The sequence below is a fragment of the Oncorhynchus gorbuscha genome, linkage group LG09 (assembly GCF_021184085.1).
Source record: "Oncorhynchus gorbuscha isolate QuinsamMale2020 ecotype Even-year linkage group LG09, OgorEven_v1.0, whole genome shotgun sequence".
Classification (NCBI taxonomy): Eukaryota; Metazoa; Chordata; class Actinopteri; order Salmoniformes; family Salmonidae; genus Oncorhynchus; species Oncorhynchus gorbuscha.
This window is the reverse complement of record NC_060181.1, coordinates 98,314,238-98,328,915: the sequence shown is the minus strand read 5'-3', so window position 1 is coordinate 98,328,915 and position 14,678 is coordinate 98,314,238. Positions and strand designations below refer to the sequence as shown.

Here is a 14,678-nt window from a genome sequence, read left to right as displayed (position 1 = left end):
TGTCTGTCTCCCTCTGGGTGGACAGCCTTTCAGTGACCTGTCTCTCTCCATCAGGGTGGACATCCTTTCAGTGACCTGTCTGTCTCTCTCCATCAGGGTGGACAGCCTTTCAGTGACCTGTCTGTCTCTCTCCCTCAGGGTGGACATCCTTTCAGTGACCTGTCTCTCTCCCTCAGGGTGGACATCCTTTCAGTGACCTGTCTCTCTCCCTCAGGGTGGACATCCTTTCAGTGACCTGTCTCTCTCCCTCAGGGTGGACATCCTTTCAGTGACCTGTCTCTCTCCCTCAGGGTGGACATCCTTTCAGTGACCTGTCTCTCTCCCTCAGGGTGGAAATCCTTTCAGTGACCTGTCTGTCTCCCTCAGGGTGGACATCCTTTCAGTGACCTGTCTCTCTCCCTCAGGGTGGACATCCTTTCAGTGACCTGTCTCTCTCCCTCAGGGTGGACATCCTTTCAGTGACCTGTCTCTCTCCCTCAGGGTGGACAGCCTTTCAGTGACCTGTCTGTCTCCCTCAGGGTGGACATCCATCGTAAGGAGAATGTGGGAGCAGCAGGGAAGCCCATCACCATCCACGCCACCCCAGAGGGCTGCTCCTCTGCCTGCCGCATGGTCCTGGACATCATGCAGAAAGAGGCCAGCGGGACCAAGGAGTGAGTCAACTATAGCATCCCTACTATAACTTTACTACACCCCTACTATACCATTACTACACCCTCACTACAACACCCCTACTATACCTTTACTACACCCCTACTATACCCTCACTACTACACCCCTACTATACCATTACTACACCCTCACTACTACACCCCTACTATACCTTTACTACACCCCAACACCCTCACTACTACACCCCTACTATACCATTACTACACCCTCACTACTACACCCCTACTATACCATTAGTTCCCCCCTTACTACTACACCCCTATTATACCATTACTACACCCTCACTACAGCACCCCTACTATACCTTTACTACACCCCAACACCCTCACTACTACACCCCTACTATACCATTACTACACCCTCACTACTACACCCCTACTATACCATTAGTTCCCCCCTTACTACTACACCCCTATTATACCATTACTACACCCTCACTACAGCACCCCTACTATACCTTTACTACACCCCAACACCCTCACTACTACACCCCTACTATACCATTACTACACCCTCACTACAACACCCCTACTATACCATTACTACACCCTCACTACAACACCCCTACTATACCATTACTACACCCTCACTACAACACCCCTACTATACCTTTACTACACCCCAACACCCTCACTACTACACCCCTACTATACCATTACTACACCCTCACTACTACACCCCTACTATACCATTACTACACCCCTACTATACCCTCACTACTACACCCCTACTATACCCGCACTACTACACCCCTACTACTCCCAACACCCTCACTACTACACCCCTGCTATACCTTCACTACACCAACACCCTCACTACTACACCCCTACTACCCCCAACACCCCACTACTATACCCTCACTACTACACCCCTACTATACCTTTACTATACCCCTACTATACCCTCACTACTACACCCCTACTACCCCCAACACCCTCACTACTACACCCCTACTACCCCAACACCCCACTACTATACCCCTACTACCCCCAACACCCCACTACTATACCCCTACTATACCCTCACTACTACACCCCTACTACCCCCAACACCCTCACTACTACACCCCTACTATACCCCTACTATACCCTCACTACTACAACCCTACTACCCCCAACACCCTCACTACTACACCCCTAGTACCCCCAACACCCTCACTACTACACCCCAACTATACCTTTACTATACCCCTACTATACCCTCACTACTACACCCCTACTACCCCCAACACCCTCACTACTACACCCCTACTATACCATTACTACACCCCTACTACCCCCAACACCCCCACTACTACACCCCTACTACCCCCAACACCCTCACTACTACACCCCTACTACCCCCAACACCCTCACTACTACACCCCTACTATACCATTACTACACCCCTACTACCCCAACACCCTCACTACTACACCCCAACTATACCATTACTACACCCCTACTATACCATTACTACACCCCTACTACCCCCAACACCCTCACTACTACACCCCTACTATACCATTACTACACCCTCACTACTACACCCCTACTATACCATTACTACACCCCTACAACACCCCAACACTCCACCATTTGGGAGGCCTACATCACGTCATCAGAGCTCAAAGTATGTTGAACACTGAACGAGAGACCGCGGTTCGTAGTGTTGAACACTGAACGAGAGACCTCGGTTCGTTGTTTTTGTAAAGTTGTGACAGTTTGTTTTGTTTGATTTGTGTTGCTGTTTATATTCAGAACCACATTCCTGTAAAGCTTAGAGAGGATCTCTTGTTAAATACTGTTGAAGTAATATGGCTACAGGTTCATCTGCCTCACCTAAAGCCCATTCTGGTGGGAAGCTGCTATAGACAGTCAGTATCTGGATAATGTTAAATACTGTTGAAGTAATCTGGCTACAGGTTAATCTGCCTCACCTAAAGCCCATTCTGGTGGGAAGCTGCTATAGACAGTCAGTATCTGGATAATGTTAAATACTGTTGAAGTAATATGGCTACAGGTTCATCTGCCTCACCTAAAACCCATTCTGGTGGGAAGCTGCTATAGACCACCAAGTGCTAACAGTCAGCATCTGGATGACATGTGTGAAATGGTTGATAATATATGTGATATCAACAGAGGTATATTTTCTGGGTGATTTAAATATTGACTGGTAATCATCTGTCCACTCAGGAAAAAGCTTCTAACTGTAACCAGTGCCTGCAACCTGGTTCAGGATATCAGTCAACCTACCAGGGTAGTTACAAACAGCACAGGAATGACATCAGCAACATGTATTGATCACACCTTTACTAATGCTGCAGACATCTGCTATAAAGCAGTATCCAGATCCATCGGATGTAGTGATCATCATATAGTAGCCATATCTAGGAAAACCACAGTTCCAAAGGCTGGGCCTAAAGTGTATAAGAGGTCATACAAGAAGTTTTGTAGTGATTCATATGTTTGTTGGTCCGTGGTGTAGGAGCAAACAGACGCACGCTGAACTTGACACATTATTCCATGAAGAAAATGACTGTAAAAACTTCAATCCTGTTCAATTGATGTGGAATTGAAAAATGTTATGGTTGAGAGGAATACGGCATTTACATGTTATATTATAGTCATTTAGCTCTTATCCAGAGCAACTTATAGTAGTGAGTGCATGCATTTCCATACTGGTCCCCCTTTGGAATCGAACCGACAACCCTGGAGTTGCAAGTGCTAGCCACTTTAATGATAAAAAATTGGATGTAATAAATGTATCACTAGTCACATTAAACAATGCCACTTTATATAATGTTTAGATACCCTACATTACTCATCTCATATGTACAGTGGGGAGAACAAGTATTTGATACACTGCCGATTTTGCAGGTATTCCTACTTACAAAGCATGTAGAGGTCTGCAGTTAATACAGGTAATGAGTGGAGAACAGGAGGGCTTCTTAAAGAAAAACTAACAGGTCTGTGAGAGCCAGAATTCTTACTAGTTGGTAGGTGATCAAATACTTATGTCATGCAATAAAATGCAAACTAATTACTTAAAAATCATACAATGTGATTTTCTGGATTTTTGTTTTAGATTCCGTCTCTCACAGTGGAAGTGTACATATGATAAAAATTACAGACCTCTACATGCTTTGTAAGTAGGAAAACCTGCAAAATCGTCAGTGTGTCAAATACTTGTTCTCCCCACTTTATGTACTGTACTCTATACCATCTACTATGTAAATATATATTATGGCACTGTAGGGGCCCCCAGAGACAGGTGGCCGTGAGGGGACCGGTGGACCAAGCACTGTATATACTGTACTCTATACCATCTACTATGTAAATATATATTATGGCTCTGTATATACTGTACTCTATACCATCTACTATGTAAATATATATTATGGCTCTGTATATACTGTACTCTATACCATCTGCTGCCAACACACTGACTCAACTCCAGCCACTTTAATAATGGGAATTGATGGGAAATAATGTAAAATATATCACTAGCCACTTTAAACAATGCTACCTAATATAATGTTACATACCCTACATTATTCATCTCATATGCATACGTATATACTGTACTCTATATCATCTACTGCATCTTTATGTAATACATGTATCACTAGCCACTTTAACTATGCCACTTTGTTTACATACCCTACATTATTCATCTCATATGCATACGTATATACTGTACTCTATATCATCTACTGCATCTTTATGTAATACATGTATCACTAGCCACTTTAACTATGCCACTTTGTTTACATACTCATCTCATATGTATATACTGTACTCGATACCATCTACTGTATCTTGCCTATGCTGCTCTGTACCATCACTCATTCATATATCTTTATGTACATATTCTTTATCCCTTTACACTTGTGTGTATAAGGTAGTAGTTGTGGAATTGTTAGCTAGATTACTCGTTGGTTATTACTGCATTGTCGGAACTAGAAGCACAAGCATTTCGCTACATTTAAGACATTTACATTACATTTAAGTCATTTAGCAGACGCTCTTATCCAGAGCGACTTACAAATTGGTGCATTCGCCTTATGACATCCAGTGGGACAGTCACTTTACAATAGTGCATCTAAATCTTTTAAGGGGGGGGTGAGAAGGATTACTTTATCCTATCCTAGGTATTCCTTAAAGAGGTGGGGTTTCAGGTGTCTCCGGAAGGTGGTGATTGACTCCGCTGTCCTGGCGTCGGAGCAGCGAACAGTTTTGACTGGGCGGAGCGGGAACTGTACTTCCTCAGTGGTAGGGAGGCGAGCAGGCCAGAGGTGGATGAACGCAGTGCCCTTGTTTGGGTGTAGGGCCTGATCAGAGCCTGGAGGTACTGAGGTGCCGTTCCCCTCACAGCTCCGTAGGCAAGCACCATGGTCTTGTAGCGGATGCGAGCTTCAACTGGAAGCCAGTGGAGAGAGCGGAGGAGCGGGGTGACGTGAGAGAACTTGGGAAGGTTGAACACCAGACGGGCTGCGGCGTTCTGGATGAGTTGTAGTGGTTTAATGGCACAGGCAGGGAGCCCAGCAAACAGCGAGTTGCAGTAATCCAGACGGGAGATGACAAGTGCCTGGATTAGGACCTGCGCCGCTTCCTGTGTGAGGCAGGGTCGTACTCTGCGGATGTTGTAGAGCATGAACCTACAGGAACGGGCCACCGCCTTGATGTTAGTAGAGAACGACAGGGTGTTGTCCAGGATCACGCCAAGGTTCTTAGCGCTCTGGGAGGAGGACACAATGGTTATGTCAACCGTGATGGCGAGATCATGGAACGGGCAGTCCTTCCCCGGGAGGAAGAGCAGCTCCGTCTTGCCGAGGTTCAGCTTGAGGTGGTGATCCGTCATCCACACTGATATGTCTGCCAGACATGCAGTGATGCGATTCGCCACCTGGTCATCAGAAGGGGGAAAGGAGAAGATTAATTGTGTGTCGTCTGCATAGCAATGATAGGAGAGACCATGTGAGGTTATGACGCATTAACATTTACATTACATTTACACACATTAACATCTGCTAACCATGTGACCATTAACATCTGCTAACCATGTGACCAATAACATCTGCTAACCATGTGACCAATAACATCTGCTAACCATGTGACCATTAACATCTGCTAACCATGTGACCATTAACATCTGCTAACCATGTGACCAATAACATCTGCTAACCATGTGACCATTAACATCTGCTAACCATGTGACCATTAACATCTGCTAACCATGTGACCAATAACATCTGCTAACCATGTGACCATTAACATCTGCTAACCATGTGACCATTAACATCTGCTAACCATGTGACCATTAACATCTGCTAACCAATAACATCTGCTAACCATGTGACCATTAACATCTGCTAACCATGTGACCATTAACATCTGCTAACCATGTGACCATTAACATCTGCTAACCATGTGACCATTAACATCTGCTAACCATGTGACCATTAACATCTGCTAACCATGTGACCAATAACATCTGCTAACCATGTGACCATTAACATCTGCTAACCATGTGACCAATAACATCTGCTAACCATGTGACCATTAACATCTGCTAACCATGTGACCAATAACATCTGCTAACCATGTGACCATTAACATCTGCTAACCATGTGACCATTAACATCTGCTAACCATGTGACCATTAACATCTGCTAACCATGTGACCAATAACATCTGCTAACCATGTGACCAATAACATCTGCTAACCATGTGACCATTAACATCTGCTAACCATGTGACCAATAACATCTGCTAACCATGTGACCATTAACATCTGCTAACCATGTGACCATTAACATCTGCTAACCATGTGACCAATAACATCTGCTAACCATGTGACCATTAACATCTGCTAACCATGTGACCATTAACATCTGCTAACCATGTGACCAATAACATCTGCTAACCATGTGACCAATAACATCTGCTAACCATGTGACCATTAACATCTGCTAACCATGTGACCATTAACATCTGCTAACCATGTGACCAATAACATCTGCTAACCATGTGACCATTAACATCTGCTAACCATGTGACCATTAACATCTGCTAACCATGTGACCAATAACATCTGCTAACCATGTGACCATTAACATCTGCTAACCATGTGACCAATAACATCTGCTAACCATGTGACCATTAACATCTGCTAACCATGTGACCAATAACATCTGCTAACCATGTGACCATTAACATCTGCTAACCATGTGACCAATAACATCTGCTAACCATGTGACCATTAACATCTGCTAACCATGTGTATGTGACCATTAACATCTGCTAACCATGTGTATGTGACCGTTAACATCTGCTAACCATGTGTATGTGACCAATAACATCTGCTAACCATGTGACCATTAACATCTGCTAACCATGTGACCATTAACATCTGCTAACCATGTGACCATTAACATCTGCTAACCATGTGACCATTAACATCTGCTAACCATGTGACCATTAACATCTGCTAACCATGTGACCATTAACATCTGCTAACCATGTGTATGTGACCATTAACATCTGCTAACCATGTGTACGCGACCATTAACAACTGCTAACCATGTGTATGTGACCATTAACATCTGCTAACCATGTGATCAATAACATCTGCCAACCATGTGACCATTAACATCTGCTAACCATGTGACCATTAACATCTGCTAACCATGTGACCATTAACATCTGCTAACCATGTGACCATTAACATCTGCTAACCATGTGTATGCGACCATTGACATCTGCTAACCATGTGACCATTACCATCTGCTAACCATGTGTATGTGACCATTAACATCTGCTAACCATGTGACCATTAACATCTGCTAACCATGTGTATGTGACCATTAACAACTGCTAACCATGTGACCATTAACATCTGCTAACCATGTGTATGTGACCATTAACATCTGCTAACCATGTGACCAATAACATCTGCTAACCATGTGACCATTAACATCTGCTAACCATGTGACCATTAACATCTGCTAACCATGTGACCAATAACATCTGCTAACCATGTGACCATTAACATCTGCTAACCGTGTGTATGTGACCAATAACATCAGCTAACCATGTGTATGTGACCAATAACATCTGCTAACCATGTGACCAATAACATCTGCTAACCATGTGACCAATAACATCTGCTAACCATGTGTATGTGACCATTAACATCTGCTAACCATGTGACCAATAACATCTGCTAACCATGTGACCAATAACATCTGCTAACCATGTGTATGTGACCATTAACATCTGCTAACCATGTGTATGTGACCATTAACATCTGCTAACCATGTGACAATTATCTGCTAACCATGTGTTTGTGACCATTAACATCTGCTAACCATGTGACCATTAACATCTGCTAACCATGTGACCAATAACATCTGCTAACCATGTGACCAATAACATCTGCTAACCATGTGCATGTGACAATAACATTTGATTTGGTTTGATATCCTATGCTCTACCAACTGAGCCACATGGGTATGGAAAACGTACTGCAAATTGAGAAATAATGTGATTTAAACTGAATAAAAAGAAGAAACTATATTATGAAACAAAGATAAATTATATAAAGAATGATAGTAAAAAGCTTTGTAGCACCTTAAATTATATTTTTAAAAACTAACACTACACATCCAAGTATATCTGACCACATTATGAAAGACAAACACTAACACTACACATCCAAGTATATCTGACCACATTATGAAAGACAAACACTAACACTACACATCCAAGTATAACTGACCACATTATGAAAGACAAACACTAACACTACACATCCAAGTATAACTGACCACATTATGAAAGACAAACACTAACACTACACATCCAAGTATAACTGACCACATTATGAATTCCGTAAAGTCAGTGTGGAAGAGGTGAAACCACTATTGTTGTCTATCACCAATGACAAGCCACTGGGGTCTGAAGACTTGGAAAATGACTGAGGATAATAGAGTACGGTATTGCACATCTTCAATTGAAGCCTAATCGAGTGTGTGGCCCTCAGGCCTGGAGGGAAGCGCAAGTCATTCCGCTACCTAAGAATAGTAAAGCCCCCTTTACTGGCTCAAATAGCCAACCAATCAGCCTGTTACCAACCCTGAGTAAACTTCTGGAAAAAATGTTTGATCAGATACAATGCTGTTTCACAGTAAACAAATTGACAACAGACTTTAAGCACACATGTAGGGAAGGACATTCAACAAGCACAGCACTTACACAAATGACTGATGATTGGCTGAGAGAAATGGGTTATAAAAATGATTGTGGGGGCTGTTTTGCTAGACTTCAGTGTGGCTTTTGACATTATCATAGCCTGCTGCTGGAAAAACATGACATAATACAGAACATTAAATAGACAAGAACAGCTTACGGACAGAACCTGATGAATACAAAGGCACACGTAGTCTCCTCAACATGTTCAACAGCCTCACCACACCATTCATTACCAGGTTCAGCTGAGGTCTCGAACTTAGGGAAGGATTTTTACCAAATGCTCTCACTTTAAGAGATGTTCAGGGCCAGTTTATTACTAGACACCCATTCCAAAACAGACTGCAACTCTTTGTTATTTCACACATATTATTTAGATACTGACCGTTAGCAACACCCCAAAAGAAAAGGCTTTAGATGTACCAGGTGACCTGCCACCACAACACTTCAATAACACTTAAGATCTTCTCTAAGCATATTATACGGCTCTGAATATATACAGCAACACCTCCCCTATAAACATTACAGGGATATGGCTCTGAATATATACAGTAACACCTCCCCTATAAACATTACAGGGATATGACTCTGAATATATACAGTAACAACACCTCCCCTATAAACATTACAGGGATATGGCTCTGAATATATACAGTAACACCTCCCCTATAAACATTACAGGGATATGACTCTGAATATATACAACACACCTCCCCTATAAACATTACAGGGATATGGCTCTGAATATATACAACACCTCCCCTATAAACATTACAAGGATATGACTGAATATATACAACACCTCCCCTATAAACATTACAGGGATATGGCTCTGAATATATACAGCAACACCTCCCCTATAAACATTACAGGGATATGGCTCTGAATATATACAGCAACACCTCCCCTATAAACATTACAGGGATATGACTGAATATATACAACACCTCCCCTATAAACATTACAGGGATATGGCTCTGAATATATACAGCAACACCTCCCCTATAAACATTACAGGGATATGACTTTGAATATATACAGTAACACCTCCCCTATAAACATTACAGGGATATGGCTCTGAATATATACAGCAACACCTCCCCCATAAACATTACAGGGATATGGCTCTGAATATATACAGCAACACCTCCCCCATAAACATTACAGGGATATGGCTCTGAATATATACAGCAACACCTCCCCTATAAACATTACAGGGATATGGCTCTGAATATATACAGCAACACCTCCCCCATAAACATTACAGGGATATGGCTCTGAATATATACAACACCTCCCCTATAAACATTACAGGGATATGGAATATATACAACAACACCTCCCCTATAAACATTACAGGGATATGGCTCTGAATATATACAACACCTCCCCTATAAACATTACAGGGATATGGCTCTGAATATATACAGTAACACCTCCCCTATAAACATTACAGGGATATGACTGAATATATACAGTAACACCTCCCCTATAAACATTACAGGGATATGGCTCTGAATATATACAGTAACACCTCCCCTATAAACATTACAGGGATATGGCTCTGAATATATACAACACCTCCCCCATAAACATTACAGGGATATGGCTCTGAATATATACAGTAACACCTCCCCTATAAACATTACAGGGATATGACTGAATATATACAACACCTCCCCTATAAACATTACAGGGATACGGCTCTGAATATATACAGCAACACCTCCCCTATAAACATTACAGGGATATGGCTCTGAATATATACAGTAACACCTCCCCTATAAACATTACAGGGATATGGCTCTGAATATATACAACACCTCCCCTATAAACATTACAGGGATATGACTGAATATATACAACACCTCCCCTATAAACATTACAGGGATATGGCTCTGAATATATACAGCAACACCTCCCCTATAAACATTACAGGGATATGACTGAATATATACAACACCTCCCCTATAAACATTACAGGGATATGACTGAATATATACAACACCTCCCCTATAAACATTACAGGGATATGGCTCTGAATATATACAGCAACACCTCCCCTATAAACATTACAGGGATATGGCTCTGAATATATACAGCAACACCTCCCCCATAAACATTACAGGGATATGGCTCTGAATATATACAGTAACACCTCCCCTATAAACATTACAGGGATATGACTGAATATATACAACACCTCCCCCATAAACATTACAGGGATATGGCTCTGAATATATACAGTAACACCTCCCCTATAAACATTACAGGGATATGACTGAATATATACAACACCTCCCCTATCCCCTATAAACATTACAGGGATATGGCTCTGAATATATACAGCAACACCTCCCCTATAAACATTACAGGGATATGGCTCTGAATATATACAGCAACACCTCCCCTATAAACATTACAGGGATATGGCTCTGAATATATACAGCAACACCTCCCCTATAAACATTACAGGGATATGGCTCTGAATATATACAGCAACACCTCCCCTATAAACATTACAGGGATATGGCTCTGAATATATACAGCAACACCTCCCATTACAGGGATATAAACATTACAGGGATATGGCTCTGAATATATACAGTAACACCTCCCCTATAAACATACAAGGATATGACTGAATATATACAACACCTCCCCTATAAACATTACAGGGATATGGCTCTGAATATATACAGTAACACCTCCAGTATAAACATTACAGGGATATGGCTCTGAATATATACAGTAACACCTCCAGTATAAACATTACAGGGATATGGCTCTGAATATATACAACACCTCCCCTATAAACATTACAGGGATATGCCTCTGAATATATACAGTAACACCTCCCCTATAAACATTACAGGGATATGGCTCTGAATATATACAGTAACACCTCCCCTATAAACATACAAGGATATGACTGAATATATACAACACCTCCCCTATAAACATTACAGGGATATGGCTCTGAATATATACAGTAACACCTCCAGTATAAACATTACAGGGATATGGCTCTGAATATATACAACACCTCCCCTATAAACATTACAGGGATATGGCTCTGAATATATACAGCAACACCTCCCCTATAAACATTACAGGGATATGGCTCTGAATATATACAGCAACACCTCCCCTATAAACATTACAGGGATATGGCTCTGAATATATACAGCAACACCTCCCCTATAAACATTACAGGGATATGACTGAATATATACAACACCTCCCCCATAAACATTACAGGGATATGGCTCTGAATATATACAACACCTCCCCTATAAACATTACAGGGATATGGCTCTGAATATATACAGCAACACCTCCCCTATAAACATTACAGGGATATGGCTCTGAATATATACAGCAACACCTCCCCTATAAACATTACAGGGATATGGCTCTGAATATATACAGCAACACCTCCCCTATAAACATTACAGGGATATGGCTCTGAATATATACAGCAACACCTCCCCTATAAACATTACAGGGATATGGCTCTGAATATATACAGCAACACCTCCCCTATAAACATTACAGGGATATGACTGAATATATACAACACCTCCCCTATAAACATTACAGGGATATGGCTCTGAATATATACAGTAACACCTCCCCTATAAACATTACAGGGATATGGCTCTGAATATATACAGTAACACCTCCCCTATAAACATTACAGGGATATGACTGAATATATACAACACCTCCCCTATAAACATTACAGGGATATGGCTCTGAATATATACAGCAACACCTCCCCTATAAACATTACAGGGATATGGCTCTGAATATATACAACACCTCCCCCATAAACATTACAGGGATATGGCTCTGAATATATACAACACCTCCCGTATAAACATTACAGGGATATGACTCTGAATATATACAACACCTCCCCTATAAACATTACAGGGATATAACTGAATATATACAGCAACACCTCCCCTATAAACATTACAGGGATATGACTCTGAATATATACAACACCTCCCCTATAAACATTACAGGGATATAACTGAATATATACAGCAACACCTCCCCTATAAACATTACAGGGATATGGCTCTGAATATATACAACACCTCCCCTATAAACATTACAGGGATATGGCTCTGAATATATACAACACCTCGCCTATAAACATTACAGGGATATGGCTCTGAATATATACAGCAACACCTCCCCTATAAACATTACAGGGATATGGCTCTGAATATATACAACACCTCCCCTATAAACATTACAGGGATATGGCTCTGAATATACAGCAACACCTCCCCTATAAACATGACAGGGATATGGCTCTGAATATATACAACACCTCCCCTATAAACATGTCTGTCTCTTCTATAGATTTTATATCCTTGTATTGCTACTACAGTATCATCAAATTAATTATCTTAGTGAGTCTCAGAAATGGCTAATATATGAATGTTATCTAATGTTAGCAAGTTATTGATTTCATGAACCTTATTTCTAGTGCTACATCTTTACATCCCCTGCTATATTGTGGATAAAGAGTTACCTTTGTAACTCTCCAAAAATGACCCAGGCAGAATCAGGAAATCCCCTAAATTCTAATCAGTGTTTCACTTCCAGTTGCCAGTTCATTCTGACACACACAAGCATCCGTGCACGTACACCCATGCCAACTCATCCCACCCCAACATAACATTCCTCATGCCACATCAATGGTCTGGAGCCGTGGCCTTTTATTCAATGCAGCTGTTATTGATTCACTAACCCTCTCTTCCTACAGGGAGGAGGAGATTCCTCTGAAGATCCTGGCCCACAACAGTTTGGTGGGACGACTGATCGGTAAGGAGGGAAGAAACCTGAAGAAGATAGAAGAAGAGACAGGGACCAAGATTACTATCTCCTCGTAAGAGCCAGCTACCTCTCTCTCTGTGTTTGGTTTCACTGTGCTGTTCTTCCCACAGTGTTGCATGTAAAGTAATGCTCAATTAATTTCAGCCATTTATACATCCTAAATCAACTTACACACACACACACACACACACACGCAAACACACACACACACACGCATGCACGCAAACACACGCACGCACGCACGCAAACACGCACGCAAGCAAACACACACACGCACGCAGGCACGCATACACACACGCACGCATGCACGCATGCAAACACACACACACGCAAGCATGCACGCACGCAAACACGCACGCACGCACGCAAACACGCACGCACGCACGCAAACACACACACACACGCACGCAAACACGCACGCACGCACGCAAACGCACACACACACGCACGCACGCAAACACACACACGCACGCATGCACGCACGCACGCAAACACACACACACGCGCACGCAAACACACGCACCAAAACACACGCACGCACGCAAACACACACACACGCACCGACGCAAACACACACACACGCACGCAAACACACACACACACGCACGCACACACGCACGCACACGCACGCACATACACACACCAGTCACTATAGCAAGTCACAACTACCGACTGTACAGAGTCAGTCACCAACTACCTCTATCAAATGAATTTTTATAGCCCTTCTTTCATCAGCTGATGTCACAAAGTGCTGTACAGAAACCCAGCCTAAAACCCCAAACAGCAAGCAATGCAGGTGTAGAAGCACGGTGGATAGGAAAAAGTCCCTAGAAAGGCCAAAACCTAGGAAGAAACCTAGAGAGGAACCAGGCTCTGAGGGGGGGCCAGTCCTCTTCTGGCTGTGCCGGGTGGAGATTA

At 42.3% G+C, this 14,678-nt stretch overlaps 1 protein-coding gene across 1 annotated transcript in view; it reads left to right on the top strand.

Moving 5' to 3' along the window:
* Positions 1-14,678, top strand: part of igf2bp2a (insulin-like growth factor 2 mRNA binding protein 2a) — a 67,465-nt gene that overhangs the window by 28,080 nt on the left and 24,707 nt on the right. Inside the window, exons 7-8 of the mRNA XM_046363959.1 lie at positions 519-653; positions 13,690-13,812. Coding sequence (XP_046219915.1) covers positions 519-653; positions 13,690-13,812 — 258 coding nt within the window. The remainder of the gene's footprint in view (positions 1-518; positions 654-13,689; positions 13,813-14,678) is intronic.